We start from the raw sequence: 23722 nt of genomic DNA on the forward strand, positions 1-23722 counted from the left end.
AGATTCTGCTTCATGTTGCTGACAAATTTCATAATTTTCATTCACTGTCTATCCCTATCCTGCTTGGAGCCTGAGGGTGTCTTTCATCATAATCACTCTTTTTAGTTTCTGCCTAGTTTTACTGTGTTCAAGGGCATGTTCACTGAGCCTTCCTTATCCTGAATGTTTAGTTTACTTCCCCAGCAGTTTTGGTGACATCATGCAGGAAGGGAAGCTATTCTTCAGGATTAGAGAAAGTGTCAGTATCTGCCTTTTGTACTTTCATTCTGGATGTGGGAGTATGCCCATGTCAGTCTAGTGTTTTATCTAAAGTTGATGGGAAGACTATTCTCTTTTTTGTTCATTCTGAAAATAGGATTTCTTTGTGAATGTGTTCTTTATATCTCTGAATTGCCTTCTAGTAGAGTACAAAAGAGAGACCTGAGACTTCAAGCAATTTTCTGTGTGTCAGTGACAGAATTAATGAGTATTTTCAGTACAGCTCAGAACTTAGAAATCTAGCTTTAATGTGATGAACACTGAAATTCAGGCATCAGCAACTCTGTTGATGCAGGATTTGTGCAGCTAGGACAGAAGGGTTGACTCAGTAACAGCTTTTTACTTAGAAATTTAAGGAGGTCTTGCTGCTATTCTGTTGCATCTTTCAAGGCCTTATCTCTCCTTACCTCCCCAACAGGGGAAAATCTGTCTGGAGCCCCACATCTAGATCTTCTGGAAGAAATTGCTGCTCAGGAATTCACCAGTCCTCTCATAAATGTTGCTACTAGGGTTTTTGTCTTCTGGCTAAAGACAGAAAAGAACCATTAAATCAGGTCCATTCACTCTTGAAATACATTAGCCAGGCTCTGGCTCATCAAAGACTTTTAATTTAGGACACAAAACTAATCTTACAATATTACAGACTTAAAGTCCAAGGGCTTTTGACAAAACTAAAATGCAGGGGAACAGTTAATACTCTTTTTAACCTCATCCAGCAGCTACCAGAAGGTTCACCTTGGTCAAAGAAGGAGGAATCTCTTTCATGCACTGCTTCTTCACTCCATCTCCTATTATAAAAAGATAAAAGATCAAGGATACATTATTTTGTGCTGAAGTTTTTCTCTCCTGACCCCTTCACAGATGGGAAATTGGGAAATGGAACACCTGCAGTCTTACGTGTGGGGTCGGATTGCAGACACGAGATGTCTTCTGTTCTCACCTACTATCAAGAGAAAGTAACGAGACTGTGATTTTAGCAGATGAATTGTGCCATAAACCTAAGCCATCGCTTGTACAAGCCTGTAATCGCTTTGACTGCCCGCCCTCCTGGTATACTACAGAATGGCAAGAGGTAAGAATGTATGAGGTAATCTCATTAATTACTGTCAAAAGCAGTCACTGAATGCATTATCAGTGAGTTGTTTTGCATTAGCCTATCAAGAAAATTCATTTTCTATGCTGATAAACTAGTTAAAAAATTAGAAATGTGTCTTTTTGCTTTTCAGTGAAAACTAAATCAAGGTTTTAATTGGCAAATAATGATTGTTGCTACTTCTGAAGCAAAATTAAGTGATAACATTTAATAGCCGACCATAGATACCAGATGTGTTCTGTGATTAATGTGATTAATGGTCAGCTGGATTTGGATGAGTAATGCCAGGATTTCTAAGAATACAAAGCTACAGGGATCAGGAAGGAGAGAATCTCTAGATCTTGCTGACTATTCCTTTTATTCTCATATAATTTATTTTAGAGCAATAATCTCTCCTCATCCCTCAAAGTCACAAATGAATCTTGGGTACTTCACTTTATGAAATTCATTCCTTTTTACACTATTACTGAAAATTCCTATCTACACAGTGGATGTGCACAAAGCTCTTCACTAGGCAGCCTGAAATGAATTTATTTGCTGCCATTTGGTTGCAAAAGAAAACACTTAAGCAATTCAAAAGACCTAAGGGTGTTTATGTTGGATATAATCTTCATAGGAAGAAATTACTCTGTCCTGCCGAAGAAAAAAAAGGGAAAAATCACTGCACAGAGGAGGTATAAGCAAAAGGCTTATTTAAACCTTCAATTCTACTGGTGTAAAGATTCATTCCCTTCTATCAGAAAACCACGAGCACTTGGCACTGTATTTACATGTGACTCCCAGTCTCCATCTATAAAATCTACCATTAACTGAGCAGCCAGGGAGATGTTAATGTAATAACCTAATGAAGCTGTTAAATTTGTGAAACTGGACTTCACAGGAAACCTCTGGATTTGGGCCATCCCAGCAACCAAAATTTATGCCAGCCTGATGTTCTGTCAAAGCTAGATGACTAGCCTATGGTGTTAGTCCATTGTTTAAAACAATTGAGCAATATTTCTTGCTTTATTGCTAATTTGTCTACCAATATTCACATACACATATTTGCTCAGTTGTACTTTTAAATATTACTAGACTTTACTCACACATAAATGCTGCATTTCTAAATAGCAAGTCATTTTTTACTAACGCATAACAAAATAAAGATATACTGTAAGGTGTGCCTGTGTTTGTTAAAAAGCCTATAGTTGGCGGCAGTCCTTAGAGAAAACAGTTTTCTGCAAGTTTATTTGAACAGTCAGAAGAAACATTCATTATAGTACGCTGAAAAATTGATGCTCTGCTAAAAATGGCCATTGGCTGTAGGCCAGTCTGGAATGTACTAAAATAGCTTCTGCGAGAAATATTTCCAGATAGACTTTTTTTTCAGGATTTGAATGTCTTCCTCAGCAGCGTAAACATACACATGTCTGCCTGTCTAAAGCAATGTTTGAGGCTTATTTTATATTTTCTTGGGGACTCTCAAATAACCAGCCTTTTTGCAGGAGATGTGGCAGATCTTAGGAGCCCAATTAAATATAAAGGCTTTAACAAACATATCAAGCAGGAATTAAATTAGACAGTTCAGGTTGCATTTTATGCGTTAACCGCTGACTTCTCTGGACTGGGTGAAGACAGAGGATCTGTACTGCAGTTCACTGCTGTGGCTTAACAAAGGCCACATTATAGCTCCTCTGCACTTTCTTCCACATGCTTTGCAGGATGCTCAGCTCTTTAGATAGTACCTCACCATACGGGTACTGAATATTTCTTGTAATTAACTTTCATTAGGAGAAAATGGTATAAACAGTGCAATTCTGGACTGAAAATAGTCATCTGCCTCTGACAGGAAGAATATAGAGCAAGAAAATGCATCAAAACGAATTTCCATCCTCTCATTTTCTTAAAGGTCTTCTGTCTTCTTTCTCTGCACCACCACCTTCTGTACTGTAATTTCCACCCTGTAATAAGACCAGGCCTGGAAGTTCTGTCAAACAAGTTTCCCATGGATTACCTCCATGTGAAAGCCTGCATCATCAGGACAGTGCATTGCACTGTATGATTATTACAACCACTTGACCCCTGGGACAAGTCAGGAACATCTCTGGATGTTGATAGCCAAGACTTGACCTGGAGGTGAACTCTGGCTGTACAGCAGGCATACCAAGGCAGGAGGCTGCTGAAGAGGCCTGCAGACCCTGTACCTGCAGATCTTGCAAACAACTCCCATTGCCCTGGATCCCTGAAAGATGTTTCTACATGTGTGGAGGGTCGTGCAGAAAGGTGCTTTCTCATAATAAGAAAGGTCCAATGAAGCTTCACAGACAATAGAAAGCAACATCTGTTCTCCTCATGGCACAGATTGAAGACATTTATTTGGTCTCATCTATGGAGCTCATCCTTCTTTTCCAAGCACTCTCTCAAAATAGATTTTAAGCAAACAAATAAACAGGAGATTAAAACTGCAATACACAGCATTTTCTCTTCTAAGGATCATTATGCTTGTTGAGGAAGGTTTCTTTGAATTAAATGCCTTTAAAAGCCCTAGTGTTTCTGGCAGATAAACACAGGATAATTATCAGTGTAGTAACATTACAAGTGATTTTTAAAATATCTCTTTGCAGATCCAAGACTATGTATTTTTAAACAGTTTTATTTCTCAGCTAAGTGCATTAGGATGTTTATCTTGTTTTCAGTAGTGTGTTGCTGCAGGAAAGCGGATGTGAGCTTTCATTTTTACAAGCCTTTGGAAATATCTGTTCTTCAGACCACAAATGGGAGACATCCATTAATAAATCTTCGTCTTTCGTTATTTTATTACTAAGTGTCACAGTCTGAGTTTTTTTTGTCTTGCTCAGTGCTATCTTCACTCCAAAGATAGTAAGAACAATAGCTTCACAGCAGAGCTAGCATGGGAAATCTCTTATCCTTTTCAGATATTTTCCTAGCTGTTTCTCTCTGTATTGTAAGATGTCCTTTCTACTATGTCCTATCGTACTAGTGATAGTCCTTAGAAACCAGCTGAGAGAAATGCATGTTTTCCCTATTTAGATGCTACATCTCGCTGTAGAAACATAGACAAAAAATTGATTTTTGAGAGTAAAACCATAGCTTGTGCTGTTGTAGACCCATCATAAAGGGATGAGCAAAGGGCAGTGTGAAATTAAACAGCTCACTCCTCACCTCTATGTGTAAGTAGGACTGGCCGTAACATTACACCCTTTCAAAGATTCAGCCATTGCCAAAGGCACCTGGAGGGGAGACCATCTTCCCTGACTCCTAAACTTTGAAACTGGTATCTTTGCCCAAATTCTGTGCAGTAAATGCATGTGAGAAGATGCACATAGGCACATGCTGAGATTCAGAGATGGTTGGCTTTTCGTCTCTACTTTTAGTGGTAACTATGTTAATTGTAATTTTTGCAGGCTGTTCCATGAGCAGAATAGATCAAAGCAATGATTGTTTTTGGAGAAGCCGAGGTTACAGTTCTGTCAGCAGTTTAGAATGAAATGTGTCAGTACTTCTACCAGAGGAGACCATAGCTTCTGTGGAGGGCTCTGTCTTGCCCTCACAGTGCCTATTCCTTTTCAATCTCTGGAAGTGTTGTGCAGTCAACACGATGATCTGGCAAAAGCTAGGCAAAAGTATAATTGACTTTAAGCCTAGTCTAACCTTCCACTTTGGCTCATTGTGCAACTGCACAAATACTTCGCTGGCATATGGGAAAAGGCAGCAAACACCAGCTATGAGTGGCTAGCAGAACAGGATGTATAGATCATCTTCTCTGGCATCAGCCTTGTCTTATGCTTTATTAAGCTAATTGTTGAACTAGGCAAAATTGTGTATCAGTGTGGGTAGATGCAGTTCTCAAAGTCAACAGATCTCCTCTGAAAGGGATATAGGAACTGGGTCTGCTCAGATACTGTGGAAGGTAGGAGGGAGACACACTACAAACACTTTACCTACCTGGATAGGTGAGGTGAAGCCATGGTGCACCTCTCCTTCCTGTGACACAAACACACTTCTCTATCATAATAGAGCTGTGAGATCTTTCTGACAGCAGAGAAAGAGAGAGAAAGAGCACATTGTTCAGATGGGATGTGTCTAAATAAGGATCCTCTCAAGAATTACTGCTTCATACTATCTGTACATCCAAACAGACATCGTAGACATTGCTCTCATTGGTCTACTCCCTTTCAAGAAGTAATGTGAGAGCTGGAAGCCTCCACTAGAGAAAAGACATCAAAGATCACAGACAAATGAAAAGGTTCCAGGAGTGAAAGATGGGCACATGCACAGCTCCAGAGCAGTAATCCAGTACTGTCCTAGAAGAGCATTCCTGAAGACCGAGAGGAATCCTGTTACAGTATTTGGCTCTCTCTGTCATTTGGCATGGAGTTTGGTATTGAGTAGCTAGTTATTCTTCAGAGAACAAAGAAGTGTGCGTGACTGAAGTGCAAGAAGCAAGAAAAGATCTGCTTTGTCTTAATTTTTTTTATATCTTAGAAATGGAAGGGCAGGGAGACTTCCTGGGATTTGTTTGACTGACAGAGGGAACATGCTTTTGTTGTGTTTATACAGTGCCTAACATATTTTGGCTCTAGTGTATGGCTGCAGTTCTTAGGCAATCTTGAAATAATATTTTTAATCATATTTTTCTTGATCTATTCTCTCCTCAGAATGAATTGTCCTTGAATGAAATGCTGATAAATGTTTTCTTTTGCTGAAAATTGAAATACTGTCTTACTTGTTTTAATTTTTTGAAGCTTTTGAGCTTTGTAGCATTCTCAGTAGAATAAAAGCTTTTTTTTACCATTAAAGGGCAAACTAAAGATAAATACATTTTTCTTCATGGTGTTCAAGTCTGCATTTCCATTCTGTCTTTCAAGGAAAATGTATATCCTAAAAAAAGAGGTTTGTGTAGAAGTTTATGCAGCTCTCTCAGAGCGGGATCTTTCATAGATTTTTTAAATAATTCCTGTCATCGATCATAAATCATAGAATCATAGAATGGGCTGGGTTGAAAAGGACCACAGTGATCATCTAGTTTCAACCCCCATTCTATGTGCAGGGTCACCAACCACTAGACCAGGCTGCCCAGAGCCACATCCAGCCTGGCTAGATGTCTTTGTTTATCTTTTAATTTTTCTTCACCTGGCTTACTACTTCTTGGACATAATTCCTATGTTGTGAACTATAAGCAACTTCTGGTAATTTCAGCATAGTGCAAGATCTTCCTCCTCCTCTGACTGGAAAAGAGATAAACTGCCTGGAATGCACAGAAGACTCAGGAGCCTCCTGCCATCCACAGCAAAAAGTCAGTCAGAAAAAAGGGCTGAGCCACCAAGCTTACAAAAATGATTCAGGAAATCTATTAAATCTGCTTGTTCAAAATTTCCTGCCCTGCATGAGTAGAAAATGGATACAGAGGGGGGATATTTACATTAAAGAGAGAGGGGAGGTGGGTTCTCTGGATATTAATCAGCCAGATTTAGTTTTACTCAAATAAACCTTCCTCCTTACCTTTTGGAAAGAGCACGCACTGCTGTCATGACAGCCATAAATATAAAAGGGCTGCGTGGTTATTTAATCGTTTATTATACTAACCTTATAAACCAATTGTTGAGGCCAACAGCAGATTGCAGCTGGAATACAGCTTTCACATGATTTAGAAATGAGAGAAACGCTGCACTGCAAGAAGTCTTCAAAGACAGGAATTCAAGTCTGGACAGTTTAGTTTTGACCTGCACTGGTAATAGACCTCATGACATTCAGAAATGAAAAATAAGAAAATTACAAACAGAAGAAAAGGCGAAGTGATGAACTAGGGAAACTTACTTATCACACTCAGATTTCCGTTTGTTTTTCCCACTAATGCGAACTCTTTTTTAATAAGCTGAATTTGAATAAATATTTAGATCATAGCTATTATTATCTAATATCCATAATAAAATCCTGGAAATGAACAAGGTCTTGAATTGACTTCTTCTGGAGGAGACATTTCCATATTCTCTCACCCTGCCAATAGCACAGTTGGAGCTCAGACAGAAATGCTTGAATCTAGATCCTCTGCATCCTGTGCAAGTACCTGATTTTCCAGTTGACAGAGAAAAGGGCAATTTTTCCTTCTCCATGTTGCATTTCTGTACAAATTTCTGAAAACAAATCTTTCAGAAATGCTGATGCAGGTTTTGTTTGCTTGTTTTTCATTTTATCGAAATATATTTTTTCCACTTCCCAAAATACTTTTGGCATTTTAAAAAGAAATCTGCTTTGACATCTCTAATATTTTATATTTTCTGCTTGTCTATAACTAGGTGTTGATCTCTACAGAAACTCATTACTAATTTTTGCTGCAATTTGACATAGTGCAAATGTGATGCAAGGTGACTGACTCTTCTCTCCCAGTGTTCGCAGACATGTGGAGGCGGTGTCCAGAAGCGAGATATACTTTGCAAGCAGCGTCTGGCAGATGGAAGCTTGTTAGAGCTGCCAGAAACCTTCTGCTCCATGCCGAAGCTGGTTTCCCAGCAAACCTGCAAAAATGAGGACTGTCCTAATGAGTGGCTTCTTTCTGACTGGTCACAGGTATGCTGTTTGTATGCATTAATATTGTGCTGGGTTTTGTGATTATGTTTCTCAGTCACATGGGATGAAGGAGCCAAAAGTGTTCAGACTGCACAAGGCCTGTTGTGCCTAGTTTTGTCCTGTAATTTGTACTTAATACTCTAGTAGGTGACATAATAATCAACAGCTTGGTGGTTATTACCTCATCTCTACTACAGATGCAGTTAAGCCTTCCAGCCAGAACAATTTATGCCTTCTTTCTGGCGTAAACACAATCCATGCTCAAAACAGTAAGTTCCTGCCTCTGTATATATGCAGCCTTTTCATCTGTTCATCCAAGACACCCATGAAGTGTAATCTTCACTTCCTCAGGCTTAGTGTTCTTCCTTCCCAAAAGGAGGAGGGAAGGGAAAGGTAAAGGAATTATTTCAGTCTTTTGTAGGTATACCACTACCATCTCTGTCAGGCCTGTCACTCTTGGACACTAATTTTGTAATGTTAGCTGGTTCCTTCCTTCCTTCAATTTAAGGATGGCCAAAAAATTCTTTCTACCAAAGCCTTGCATTCCCAGGCTTCCTTTCCAGTTCCATAAGAACTGGAAGAACTGTTAAGAAAAAATTTCTTTACATATATGAAAAACATGAAAAACACTCCCCCTCTTGCAATCTAATCTCTATTCTCCTTCATGCGAAGAGGTAGAGAATACCTTAATCCTGAAAGAAACACCAGTCACCTCATAGAGCCTACCTGTAGCCTTAATATGATCGTCTATCTTGACATTTTATTCAAATAAGTAATTTAACTCATGAAGTCTGCATTAAGACACACTCATTCAGGCAGTGAAGAAGGCAATTCTATTCCTAATCATCTTTCCTTCACGCAGCGTGGTTTATGTTTACATTCATACAACTCACATTTCTTTATGTTGTCACACTTCAAAATGAAATCTGACTTCATTCTCTTTGCCATTTGTCTTAAAGACTGCCTTTTTGCTCTTTTCATCCTCTGTTTCTTTTCTCTCTCTCACTCCATCTCCAGTGTGGTTCACGAGGATGTGTTACCTTGTAGATACAGGATCTAAAGCAGTGGGTTTGTCTCCCTTACAGGCCTTTCCCCGGCTTGCCAACACTTTTACATGTGGACATCCCTGTGCAACCCAGTTTATTCTCAATTACTATGATGCTGTACAAGTAGGAAATAAAATAAGCCTGCTCAAATTTTCCCAAGCTATAGCACACATATGCATTGAGCACTACTGTCTAATATTAAAGGGTTTGAACTCTTTTCTGTGGATCATAACTGATAACCACCAGGTTGAAGTAACTCATTAGTATCTGAAACACACATTCATGATTTCTACTACATCTGTAAACACCATCCTTAATGTTTGTCATTCTGTTTGCAGTGTTCAGTGAGTTGTGGAGAGGGAACGCAGAGTCGAAATGCTATTTGCAGAAAGATGCTGAAAACTGGGGGTTCTATCATCATCAATTCCTCCCTTTGCCCACCTCTGCCATTCTCATCCTTGATCAGGCCCTGTGCACTAGCAACCTGTGCAAGTAAGTGAAGAATAAACTTAGGAGTATGTGGGGAAAGGGGACTTGCATATCCGTCACCAAGAAATTCATGCTGTCACATGCTTCATAACATTCTTTTGCACTAGTGTTGCTCAATATTCGTGGAGTGGCTATTGCAGCTCAGTTTTTCTATAAGCCACAATATTCTTTTTAACAATTATACAAGTCACTGGATAAAATTTATAAATCTTAGTGTGGAGCTGAGTCTGAAACAATTGCTAGAAAGGAACTAGTCCTTTCTGGAAGAACCGGCTCAAAATTTTGTTCCAAATCGAGATCTAAATTTCACAACTGCAATGTAGAGGCTTAGCAATGCTGGATAGCAGCCTGAGCTACAAACACTCTGCTAGGATAGCTACAAAGAAAATACTTGGTAAGGGATGCTTTTTTAAGATAATTTAAAATAAGTATTTTTCATTTTGTCATTCAGAAGCCTATGTGACTTGGAATTCCTAAGTAATCATGCAGCATAGGTTGGATGTATTTCATGTTGGTATTCCATGCCTTTTCTGTTGTCCTTCACAAGAAGTGAAAGGTCTCCCTGTCTGATCTTCCCTGGCTTGCAATAAGACAGCTGAATATGTGAAAGATTGAATGGCAACCCTGCTTCAGCTTGGAGCAGGCTATGAACTCTGAAACCTATTAAATGTTGATTATGTCAGGGAGAAAAAAAGAATTCAGGATTCACATTCAGAACAAATGATAAGGCCAAATGTGGTATGGTATTAACTAGCAGGACACATATGCTATTTTGTTTAGTGCTTTGTAACACAAATATCTGTCATAAAGATCTGGAAACAGAATTAAAGCACTTTGATAGTATCTCCCCAGTATTTTTAATCTTATTCCATAGATTTTTGTTCTGTTCAATGTTGTTCCTTGAGTTAGCAGTACTTTCAGTCCTCTTTACTCATGTGATCTGCAAGATTGTGTTGTGTTTCCAATCTGGGATGGTAAACATTTATCTTTTTTATTTGTTTATTAAACAATAGTCATCACTGAAATACGTTAACAACAAGAACTATCTTTACACTGGATTTTTCTCCTTTTCATAAAGTTCTTGGTCCTCGTGCATAGGTTTCTGCATGCATCATGGGCAAGACTACTTTTGCATTCCTGAAGTGAGTCTTGTTCTTCTTACTGTGACTGTCCCAGCTTAATGCTCAGCAGCTGGTGGCCAGTTTCTCCTATTGTTATCTAATGGGTCAAATGCTGCCAGCACCAAAGTAAACTGCTTGTTTTGCTTAATGGTACCACATACTAATAGTATTAATGATATTTCAGGGCACAACAGGCCAGCTCATAAGCAAAGTCCTCATATTGTGGCTGTAAAGAAAGTTTACATCCAGACAAGGAAGCAGAAGAAGCTACACTTTATTGTGGGTGGGTATGCCTACCTGTTGCCTAAAACCTCCGTTATTCTCCGATGCCCCACAAGGAGGTTCCGGAAGTCAATGATCTTCTGGGAGAAGGATAATAAGAGACTCATCAGCACAGCTCACATCACCATTGCACCCTATGGGTACATGAAAATCCATCGTTTGAAGCCTTCAGACACTGGGATATATACCTGTATAGCAGGGCCAGCCCGGGAGCATTTTGTAATTAAACTAATAGGAAGCAACAAAAATCTCATTGCTGGGCAGCCAGCTGGCATTAGGGAGGAAGAGACCATGAGAAAGGCCAGTCTAAATGAAGCCTTGCGAACACAGGAGAAACATATCAATGGTATTCTCTTCAATGGGAGCAAGACTGAAAAGCGAGGGCATCCAGCTGACCCTAGTGGCTGGTATGACAATATTGTCTCAAGGTTGCTACAGCACAAGAGCTGGCCAGGGGGAAATCTGGAATTCTGGGAAGCCCAGGAGTCCACAGAGAGAAATGTGTCCTCAGAGGAAGACCAGAGCCAGGAGTATAGCCTGCCATATACTATGGTCACAGAGCAGAAACGGTTGGATGATATCATAAGGAATTTGTCTCAGCAGCCTGAGGAGCTTAAAGATATTTACACTGAGCAGCTTGTTGTACAGCTGGCCCATGAGATTTTCAAGAGCCACTTGGAGCATCAGGAATCTGTCCTCAAAGCATCGAGACGAAGAGTTGATTCAGCTTCCATGGAATACCCTTTCCACAGACATGTTTCTGGATTTACCAGCTCCCTGAGGACATCATCTGCTGAAGCATTTCTTCCCACATCTATGAACCCAACGAATGGCTTGCACAGCCCTCATCAAAAGCCTGCCATCCTTCGAAAGATTTCAGCAGCACAACAGCTTTCTGCTTCAGAGGTTGTCACCCACCTGGGACAGACAGTGGTTCTAGCCAGTGGCACACTGAGTGTGCTGCTTCACTGCGAAGCAGTGGGAAACCCAAAGCCCACCATCAGCTGGGCTAAGAATGGAGAGGAGGTGAAATACAATGATAGGTAAAATAAATTATTTAACTTTTCAGAAAACAGTTAATATTTTTACTCTTCAGTTTCCATGTCTTAAGGCCAGTCAGTCCTATGGGCAAAATCAGTTTTTGCTATAGTCTGATTTCATAGCTGGAAGAAAGGCTTATATATGTAGTGGCAAGCAGGGCAGTGTAACTGCAGCAAGGTCTGGATGCTGAATCAATCTGGTATGGCAATCCAGACTTACTTTTGTTTCAGTAAATAAAGTTATTTTAAAGTATGGAAATAAGTAAGTTCTTAGTGCAGTCAAAAAAACACTCCAAGTCTGGAGGTTGAGAGCTTTGCTGTGCTTTCCTATGTGAAGGTAGAAATTTCTGATATGAAGATTGGTTCTGGTGTACACTGATGAATGATATCTGGTTTATTTTCAGATTTCAGAGCTAATCCACAGGATACATAGGGCTGTTTTGTGACTCTCTGGCATTGTTTTAGACTGGTTCCAAATTCAGAAGGATATTTTTGAAGTATACATTTTCATTACTGATCACAGAGGTACTTGAAAATAAATCTGGAATTTAATTTTCTGTCAAGCATCATGTGGTATTATTCCCTGGGGAAGGGTTCATCCTCTGTTATAAGTGCATTTCTCACAATGTTCCAGCAAGGTCTCTCCAACATGGAGGTAGTGAGGCATCTGTCTTCTACACATGTATCCATGTGTAAAATTTCCCCAGGATAAAACTCAGTGGGCACTATAATCACCATCCCCTGTGGATGTTCTGATAGAAGGTGAAAAGCATTCTAAAGGACATAAAGGGAATTTAATACCATTAGAGAGTGGCCAGGTAGAAGGCAACAAAGATGATAAAGAGCCTAAAGGTGAAGACGTACGAGTAGCTGCTGGGGTCCCTCACCTTGTTCAGCCCAAAGAGGCAGAGAGGCAGCACTGAGCCCTGCCCTCTGGTGATAGTGATGTGGAATGAGGGAATGACATGAACTGTGTCAGGGAAGGTCAGGTTGGGGATTAGCCTGTTCCCTGAACAGGCTCCCCATGGCAGTGATCACTCCTATCAGCTGCCAGAGTCCAGGAAGCATTTGTACAACTCTTAGAAATATAGTTTGAATTCTGTACAGTCCAGAGTGGATCCAGGAGATGAATCCTCGATGATCCTTGTGGTTCCCTTCCAACTTGTCATATTCAATGATTCTATGATAGAGTAGGGAAGCATCTTTTGAATTTGAGGATGGTTTCAGATAAACACAATTGGAATTGTATTAAAGGACAAAACATAAGCTGGCTACTTCATCTGAAAATAAACACTAGTCCACATCAGTGGTTAATAGTGTGGAACCATACTCTATGGCTATTTTCAGCTTTCACTGTTATCTCAACATACTTACGTATATGCATTACTATTCTGGTATGAGTTAGTGCATCCTCACCTGTACAAACTTTCTGTGTATAGCTGCCACTGAGGTTTAGTTTGAAAACCTGAGTAATAAAGTACTTCTATTTAAGTACCTCAAAAATTAGTACCATTTTCCTGCAGATAGCCTTTATCTTTAGATCACTCCGTTCAATTCATCTGCAAGAGCACACAAAAAGAGACTTTCAGTTCTAGTTGTATACTTAACTGTGTTCATACCATGCATTTTGCTCACGTATGTGCTTTAGATTTTTCTACTTTTGTGCTGTTCTGTGAGGAGGTGGTATGTAAGTATAGAAAGGTAAAGTGTGGATGAAGCAGTGGTATTAACTGACATGATTACAGTGAAACAGTCCAAGGAAAATTGCTAGGAGCAATTTCTGCACAGGATGGTAATCTCTGTTAAGACATCTGAGTGGGTTATCTTTAGAAATGAGGAGAGACAGAGTCAAGGTAAAAATTAGTTCACATTGCAGTGCTTATGAATTGTCAGTGCAATCTTGATTTAGTGAAGATAAATTGCTTCTTCTGCATAGTTATATGATTAGTTTACTAGTTTCTTTCTCACTTTGGCAGCCTAGCTATTCCATAATCACTGCTTTCTCTAATGTACTGAATGTTTGGGTTCTTTTCTCTCTTTCTGTGTCTGATGTCTATTCAGTATAATAGGATTCACATTTAAAAATTGAAACTTTTGCAGGGGAAAGGGAGACAAAGAGCAGGAATGTATGTCTTAGAGAAATCACATGCAATCTTGATTGAGACTTGGGGCTATCATATCACTTTATTTGGCCATAGTCCTGTAAAAATATATTCTTGGCCCCCCAGAAGTTGCATATATAAACGTTCATTGCCATTGATTACATCCTGTAGGAACAGTGCCATTAAGGGATTTTTTTTTCTCTATTTGAAATGATTGAAGGGGAAGTGAGGTTACATAAAGTCCGTGTGTTGTTAACTCTGGACACTGTGCTCATGAGGAAATTGCATGTTCATCTCACAGCATATAAGCAGCCATAGCTACATAGCTACAGACTTATTTTTGTTCAGTTGGTGATAAAACACTCTTATGATTTCTGAACATTTAGTTTGAATTATATATTTTTTTATTTTATATTGCCTTTCTTTTCCATTCAGTTTGGCTGATATAGGATTAAGCTTCATGAATATTCTGAAAAACCAGTCAACTATGTTAGCTTACATTTTCTATCATAAAGACTCAGTAAAGCATGGTTTATTTGCAGGTTAGTTGCATTAACTATTGACCCCTCTTCTTTAATGATTGAGACAGAAGGATTTTATCAAATTCTTTATTTACCAGTTATATTTCCCCCAGTTTGGTGGGTAGGAGAAGAAATGAGCAGTGCTCTGAGCTTCAGAGATATTCAGCATCTTAGAGTTAACTTTACAATTAATGCAAGTTTAGAAATTATAGTGCATATAAAAATTGGTTTATGAATGTTTTTCTGGGTTCTTCACAGCTGTGATCTGGCTTTGGTTCAAAATGCTTTTACTGGTTGCCAATCAGCTGTGTAAATGAAAGCCACAGTATAAGCAGTCTCCCACTGTACAGCGGTAAGCTACAAGGTCATCTGTGTGTGGTGGGGCATAGTAAGCTTGAGCTGTCTGTCAGCTCTGCAGTTTGTCTTCTTTGTGCTCTGCCATCCACTGCCTGGAAAAAAAGAACTCAAGATCCACTGAGACTCTGGCTGTATATGTTTTGTGCTGTGATTTTTAGAGTATAAGCTACCATTTTTAGGGTAGATGATGGCAATCTGCAGTGTGTATTATCTCATATGAGATGAAGGCACTGTCACAAATCGCAGTGGATGTTGTCTTGACATGGCAAGGTGTCACAGAAATGAGTGACTGTCCATTGCTTGTTTCAATGAGCAGTGCAATCCACCCTAAAAGTATTTATGACTCCTATTACGTTGCTCCACTTGCAAAAAATGAATTTGTTTAGCTTTAGTCTCTGCACAGTCCCAACAAAAATGTTCACTTTCACTTTTCAGTAAAGCTATGTGTTTCCAGTTAATCTTTGACTTCAGTCTGTGTATTCCATGTGAATGCATAAATAAGACCTCTTTTTAGATCAAAATGTCAGGTGGATAACAGCATCTACTTTGAGTGCAGCTTCAGAGCATGCTAGTATCTATCCCAAAGCCTGGACAATTCTATTAATGCTGGAAAATGTTTCATTTCAAAAAGAATCAGATTACTTTCCTTAGAAAACTATTTTAAATGTGAAAATATTTGGGGGATTTGTACTTTTTTCAGTGAGCATGGTAAGACATATCTCTTCCTTTCTTCCATGAATGCTGCAGTTTCCATCAGCAGTGACCCTTTGATATTTGGTAACTCAACATTTCTAAAAGAGTGTATTTTCTCAGTACATGCGAGAAGAATCTAAATAACAGGTGGTACAGAGTCTGAGCTAGGTGCTTGCTAGATGCTGTCTGAATTTGTCACTGATCTAGGTAATGTAGAACATAATTTTTGTCTTGAAGACAATGCAATGTGGAGAAACTGAGATGAGACTGATTAAACATTAAGCTGTATTATTTTAAGTCCATAAATGAGATTCTGAAGACACAGTGGTGACAGAAAGAATTGCTGCAGCTGGTATTTTTGACACTGCTGACAAGCAACTGAAAACCTAACAAAAATAGCAGTCTATGAGCAAATAGGGAAACCAGCCAAAAATCATTCTATACAAAGGGAGACAACAAAGGATCTACTTTCAAGAAAAGCAGCTATGCCAAATTGTGACACATAAATAACAGAATTACTGAAAAGAAGAGGACCTTTATTTTCTAGAGAAGGACATTAAAAGTAGATTGAGAAAATGATAAGTTGGGTCTGGTTTGGAGTTTTTGTTTTTAAAACCTGTTGTCTATATGGCCTATTTCTATTCCTAAAAAAAAAAAAAAAAGGCTGAATTTTGGAGTAACTTAAAGTACCAGAGATTTACATCAGCAGCACTGATTAATGGCAAATAAATAATCTTTTGTGTTTTTCACGGACTAATATTAAGAATCCTCTTTTCTCAATTGAGAGAAACTTTCCTAAATGTATTTTTGGTTGTTTATGTTTATTTGACATAGGATGGACTGGTCAGCCCTGGCAGTGTATTTGCAGGTATGCAGACAGCACATGCACAGTTATAACTATTATAAACAAGTATAATATAACTGGGGTAGATTCTGAAATTCTGTGTAGAGACAGGACAAGTAAATACTATACCAGAAAATTTACATTGGAGATACTGATGCATGCTAACAGAAGATTTGTGAGTAAAGAAATCTGCTGGCTGCTAGCATTGTGAGCTAGCAAAAAAAGCAAAAAAAATAAAAATTAAAATTAAAAAAGAGCCTTGATATAAGAGATGTGCAGGTGATTATTTCCACCTCTGTGGCATTTTTGCTATGCAAGCAAAGATGCAATCTTAGAATTGATTAATGTTTGTATTGTAAATGTGCATTTTACTACTTGCAAAACTTGATTGACATAAGGCAGCTCTCTCCTCTTATTATTATTTATTATTATTATTATTACTCATAAAAGGGTGAAAAAAGAATTTCAACTAAATTCCTTTTCTATAATATATTTTGATGGATGGCCCTAATCTGGTTAGCTACCACCCACAGTATTTTGCAAGTATCTCCTGTTTTTCTAGACTAGAAGACAACAGCTTTTATTTAAGGAGACTTGGGAAAGAAGGTGATCAGTTCCAATATCTGAGAGTGGATTTTTTTTTTTGCTTGTGTTTGGTAGACATGTTACCCCCACTCTTATCACTGTCAATCACAGCTGTAGCTAAGAAGGTCAGTATGTAAACATGGAGCAACTGTTTAAAATTTCTGATGAGAAATTTAATTTATCTTTATGATTTAGCAACAGTTTCAGCTACAGATTAAAAGCAATAATCACAATGTATCTAAACTAAAAGTATGTGAACATTGATGAGAGCCCCCAGCCTGAATTCTTGCTTATACATCAAGAACTCATGAAGTTACATCACCATAAATACTGTGAACAGAAACACTTCATCATATCACTAAGTCTGTATTCACTAAGGCAGAGACAGTTGGTTCAGCCCAAGGAGGTGATGAGTATTATTTTCTGTCTTCACTACAGTAGTAACAAAGCTACTAAGTTTGAACAAACTGCCTAGCAATCTAAGAACCTGGAGCGTATTTCAGACTTTGATACTAACTTGTAACTTATGAAACTTTATTCTGCCCAGCTTTAGGAGGTTGTATAACTTTTTCTTTTGCAATATGATGTCTTTTTGTTTACTATTGCTAATCCTGCTTTGCCAAACTGGAAGACAGAGAGGCTAAGCAACTTGACTGATGCCACATATGAAGTAACACAGCAGAGGAGGAGGTCTCACATGCCACAGCAGATGTCCTAGGCACTGGGCAATCTTTCTCAAATACATACAGTAACAGTAGCAATAGTAGGAATTAGGCTAAAATATCGTTTTAGTAATCACAACTCACAGCTGCAATGTAGGATTTTGAATTAATTAATTGTATTTTAAGTATAGTTCTAAGGCTTGACCCTGTAAAAAAGATAAAATCATGTAAATATGTAAAAATCCAACTAAATATATTAATTCTCGCACAAACTGAGACCTTTACCTCCTTTCTGCTTTACCCCAGGATGCTGCTTCAGCCTGATGACTCCTTGCAGATTCTAGCACCTGTGGAAGCTGATGTTGGTTTCTATGCTTGCAACGCATCTAATGCTCTGGGATCTGACTCTGTGTCCATTGCTGTCACTCTAGCAGGTAATAATTCATTTTGACTTATTGGTCCCTGCCACTTGTGTGATTCTGGACAGAGATAGTTTGCTGGGAAACAGACGGGTCTGGAAGATGAGTGGGGAAAGTGGATTGACAGAGTTACATAGTTGTAAAAACAAAACCCTGAGTCACAATCCAACATTCACAGACAGTTCATGAGATCTGTGCTCCTACAAGAGATCGATGCTTTTTCTCACTTGCTAAGTCGGAAGTGCACTCTCAAGACAGTGTGCTTATCCTTATAAGAGCTTATCCTCTTTATTCTCAATTATGAGCAGTGCATTCCGAGATGTCCAATTTGTATGCTTTGTTTTAGACCTGTTGCTGGTCTTTTCAAGTTTGACAGACTGTCCCAAGAACTTAGTAAGATGTAAGTTTAGGAAACTAGCAAAGTACTAATGCTGAAGAACTAGCCCTATGTCAGATCATGCCCTATATTGTGGCAAAAAACATGACTAACGCTCTCAGTTGCTGGTTAACAAAATGCTAATTTCTGTGTTTATATTTCACTAGTAACAGTTCCATTCTACTAAAGATAAATAGCCTTTGTTAGTTTAGATGGCAGTGCTAAGGAAACCCCACCCAAATAAAAGACAGCAGAAAATGGAAGTAGTGCATATATCCAACTTCTAAAAAAGCAGGTTATTAGGCATTGGTCAGCAGCCTCACAACCACCAGGAACACAGCAGCAAACATGAATTAGAAGCTGTTGGGTAAAGACAAAGGGATAAATGAGAGTTGCAGTTAAGGACTGTCACAAGACAGATTGCAAAGAAGCAAGATCCTACTTATCACAAAGACAAAAGGAAACATGTTAGGAATGCTAGAAAGCTAATTGATTTTTCATACCTTCCCATTTAATTGTGCCCACCCCTGAATGGGGAAGCAGTTGGAGGCCTCCACTATATATATACATATGGTTTTTTTTACACCAAACACAGAATTTCAGACTGGGCAAACATGAAGAAAATCTAAGTATGCAGCTACAGATAGCACTGAAGTTCTCGCAATTAGTAAACCAACCAGAAAGAGGCCAGAAGGTATGGCCCGTAGAAGGAAGACATCAGAATCACTCAAGGCAGAAAAGGGAGAGATATTTATTACATATAGACAAAACAAGAAACAAATCTTTTTGCACTATTGCAGATCAGGAATAGCTTTGTTAAAGCCAGGATAGCAGGGCATTGCTGCTGTTGCTGCTAAGCTATTGCAGTGATATACTAGGAGCAAGTGACAATTTCTTTTTCAACCTTGATGATTCTAAGATTCTGTTTCATCTGAAAATACAACACTGAGATGAAAACACCCCAACCCTACACCATTTAAAGCAATGTTGTCATATTATGCCCATTCTGCCAACATATAATCATAGAATCACAGAATGACCGAGATTAAATAAGACATCCAAGATCATCCAGTCCAGCTGTTCACATATCATCAATATTTCCCACTGAACCATGTCCGTCTGTACAGCATCTAAATGATTCTCGAATACAGCCAAGGTCAGTGACTCCACCACCTCTCTGTGAAGCCCATTCCAGCGCCTGGCCACTCTTTTGCATAAGAAGTTTTTCCTAACATCCAATCTGAATCTCCTCTGGTGCAACTTGAGGCTATTCCCTTTAGTCCTATCATAGTTACATGGCACTAGAGGCTGACCCCCACCTCACCACAACCACTCTTCAGGTAGTTGTAGAGAGCAGTATCATCCCTGAGCCTCCACTCCTCCAGTCTAAACAATCACAGCTCCCTCAGCTGTTTCTCATAAAGTTTATGCTCCAGACTCTTCACCAGCTTTGTTGCCCTTCTCTGAACACACTCCAGGACCTCAGTGTCTTTTTTGAGGTGAGGGGCCCAAAATTGAATGTATTACTCAAGGTACAGCCTCACCAGGGCTGAGTTCAGAGGGGCGATCACTTCGCTGATCCTGCTGGCAGCACATTGTATTTCTGATACAAGCCAGATGGCTTTCTTGGCCACCTGAGCACACCGCTGGCTCACGTTCAGCCAAGTGTCAACCAACACCCCCAGGTACATTTCTTCTACACAGTCTTTCATCCACTCTGCCCCAAGCCTGTAGCATTGCATGGGCTATTGTGGCAAATATGCAGCAGCTGGCACTTGGTCTTATTGAACTTCAAACCACTGACCCCAGCCCAGCTGTCCAACCTGCCCAGATACCTCTTCAGGGCCTTCCTACTCCCAGGCAAATCAGTACTTCTGGACAACTTGGTGTCAATTCTTGTCTTGCCTGCAGAGCATTTTGGCTGGAACAGAGGGATGCCTTAGCATAAGTATGCCACCTCTACTACTATATTTCTTCTCTTTAAGGTAAACTTGAGTGTCTCTGAACTGTTTGTTCATGCCTCTACAATGCCCTTTCAGTATAAGTTGCAGAAGACCACTAGAACTGGTGATGGTTCATGGTTCCATAGCTAACTCCATACAAACAGGCACAATAGTGTGGGAAAGCCTTGACCTACTTGTTCACCGTCATCAGTTTTGGAAGCGCACTGAAAACAGCCTGAATGGTTTGTTGCATATGAATTTATCTTTGTTGAAGATGGTGATTAAAACATTCACTAACAGCTTTAGATAAAGCAAAACTGGTTATCTGATAGACATGAGATTTCTCAACTTATTGTTATGAGAAAACTTTTCGTTTATGGTCAAGTCTTCCCAATCTCACTCTTTCATCTTAAGTTAAAGAAAACATGATTGATGTGTAGAAATAGTCCATGTGTTTCTCTACACCTTCTGCACTGCTAAGGGAACATCAGTCACCTCTCAAGATTCCTTGTCATCCTATGTTTGGCCTTTGGCAAATGGTGAAATATTAGTTGCAGCATCAGGCAAACGTCTTATTACAGTTCCAATTGTACAGATGTTTATTGATTCAGCTGGTTCTCACATGTCCGCATGTCTTTAATGCTCTTCTTCCTCTGCACTATGCTTTTTCTTTTTTTCCTTCTCTCAAAACAGGTTTTCTGATGGAATTCAATGCTTATATATTTTAAAGAGTAGGTAGGCTTATACTCCAGCATTGTCCAATATCCATCCTGTCCTGTGCAGCTGTTTTCATAGAGTGTACTGACCATCTGTCCTCTGTGTTCAGTCTGCTAAACCTTGGTCCTTCTTTTATACAGGAAAGCCACTAATAAAGGCATCAAGAACTACTGTGATCAACACTGAATTACCTGCTGTCACTGCTGATATTGGAAGCACAGTGAAAACAATCCAGAGAACAAATGTTACCATTAGCTGCCAGGTTGCAGGTGAGAAATTACTTGGTCTTGTGTGCCGTGCTTTCGGTTATGAGTTTCTATGCAGATCTTTGCTGAATTGGTGTCTCCAGGTGCAACACAAGCTGTGTTAAATCACAAGGTCTTTGTAGGACTCAGACAAATTTCTCTGCTTCCAGTAACTCATATCATAGAAATTGCCTTCCTTCTTACCAATTCCATCAAGACAAGTGTAGAAAGACTCCTAAGAAAATTAATCTGGGACAGAATGGCAAGTCTCTTCATCAGAGTTACATAGTTTCTTGTGGTTGCAACAAAGCAGATTGGCCTTCTTACCTGTTGGCAGTATCTGGGGAGAACATAGAATCAAGTCTGATTTATTTCCTCATTGGTTGGACTCTCCAAGTAAACTGAGAGACCTGGTAAAAGACCCAGGGTCAGATCCTTCATTCATTACACTTTCATGTATAGTACACTCAGAAAAAGGAGAAGCAGGCAGCTTACAAAACACAAAAGGAGCCATGCTCAGTGTTGCACAAACATCTGCTGTGTATGACTGCATGAAGTTTCATGCTTTAGTTTCTCATCTAGCATTTACTTCAGATGATTGCAAATGAACACCTGCGCTACAAACGTACAAATATCCTACTTTCTTTATGGTGCGCTTGACACAGTGGAAGGGATGCCATTCAGAGGGACCTCAACAGGCTAGAAAGGTGGGCCTGGGTGAAGCTGATGAGGTTCAACACAGCAAAGTGCAGAGTTTTGCACTTGGGCCAGAGGAATCCCAGGCATCCATACAGACTGGAAGGAGCGGTGCTTGAGAGCAGCCCTGCAGAAAAGGACCTGGGGGTCTTGATGGATGAAAAGCTTAACATGAGCCAGCAGTGTGCCCTTGCAGCTCAGGAAGCAAATGGTATCCTGGGCTCTATCAGAAGAGGGGTGGCCAGCAGGGACAGGGAGGTGATTGTCCCCCTCTCCTCTGCTCTCGTGAGGCCCCCTCTGGAGGACTGTGTCCAGGTCTGGAGCCCCCAGTACAAGAAAGACAGGGAGCTGTTGGAGAGTGTCCAGAGGAGGGCCATGAAGGTGATCAGGGGACTGGAGCATCTCCCCTATGAAGGCTGAGGGAGCTGGCTTATTCAGCCTGGAGAAGAGAAGGCTGTGGGGGTGACTTCATTGCAGCCTGTACTACCTAAAGGGAGCCTACAAACAGGAGGGGAATCAACTCTTTGAAAGGGTAGATAACTGCAGGACAAGGGGGAATTGGTTTTAAGTTGAGGCAGGGAAGATTTAGGTTGAACGTCAGAGGGAAGTTCTTTACAGAGAGAGTGGTGGGGTGCTGGAACAGGCTGCCCAGAGAGGTTGTGGGTGCCCCATCCCTGCAGGCGTTCAAGGCCAGACTGGATGGGGCCCACAGCAGCCTGGTCTAGTATTAAATGTGGAGGTTGGTGGCCCTGCATGTGGCAGGGGGGTTGGAGATTCATGATCCTTGAGGTACCTTCCAACCCTGGCCACTCTGTGATTCTGTGGTTCTTTACACTTTCTGCTTACTTTAACAGAGTGGTTGTGAGTTTCTCTTCATCAGGTGCTGCCAAAAACGCCATTACCCACGTTCTTATGTACAAGGAGTATTTGATAATCCCTCCTTCAGCGAAGTATGCATGGCAACCATGCAAGCAGGCTAGGATCTCAAGCGTTCATTTCTTTCAGTGATGAAGTAAAAGTACAGGATTATTTTTCGAGTGGTTCATAAAGAAATAATTGCAGTAGTCCTGTTGTCCTCTGTTCGTAAATGCTCCAGACTGATTTCAGCATTCAGACTGATTTCCATTTTCTTTCAAGGAAGAAGAAAATTAAAGTAGTGTAAACAGTTTCCCTCAGCCTCAGTTTCCCACCCATGTATAATGGAAGGGGTAGGGAAACTTCCACAAGGTCACAGTGTTCATGGCAAAGCCAAGAATAGAACTTGTATTCCCTGTCTCCCAGTTGGATATCTTGTTTTTCACATAGTTAAACTAATTTATTTTAAATATTAAGCAATATGATTCATAATAATGTATGTAATCTGGGACAGATTGCCCTGGGAGGTTGTGGATGCCCCGTCTCTGGAAGCATTCAAGGCCAGGGCTGGATGTGGCTCTGGGCAGCCTGGTCTGGTGATTGACAACCCTGCATATAGCATGGAAGTTGAAACTAGGTGATCATTATGGTCCTTTTCAACCCAGGCCATTCTGTGACTCTATGATTCTGTTATTCTGTTATTTTAAGTTTAATGCTTTTTCTTGAGATCTCTGCATGGCCACTTTCACTGACAATGGGCATTACCAATGGGAAAAATTTTGTATTGCTCTTTAACTTCTTATGAATGGCA

General features: G+C 39.8%; 1 protein-coding gene across 1 annotated transcript in view; it reads left to right on the top strand.

The window, feature by feature from the left end:
- The window catches only part of ADAMTSL1 (ADAMTS like 1), a 172957-nt gene that overhangs the window by 120473 nt on the left and 28762 nt on the right, over positions 1–23722 (top strand). The window contains exons 9-14 of the mRNA XM_042826731.1: positions 1120–1330; positions 7739–7918; positions 9303–9456; positions 10759–11899; positions 17967–18094; positions 21256–21384. Coding sequence (XP_042682665.1) covers positions 1120–1330; positions 7739–7918; positions 9303–9456; positions 10759–11899; positions 17967–18094; positions 21256–21384 — 1943 coding nt within the window. The remainder of the gene's footprint in view (positions 1–1119; positions 1331–7738; positions 7919–9302; positions 9457–10758; positions 11900–17966; positions 18095–21255; positions 21385–23722) is intronic.

This window comes from Centrocercus urophasianus, unplaced genomic scaffold (assembly GCF_019232065.1).
Source record: "Centrocercus urophasianus isolate 14NV4802_14NV808 unplaced genomic scaffold, USGS_Curo_1.0 seq_27, whole genome shotgun sequence".
NCBI classification, from domain to species: Eukaryota; Metazoa; Chordata; class Aves; order Galliformes; family Phasianidae; genus Centrocercus; species Centrocercus urophasianus.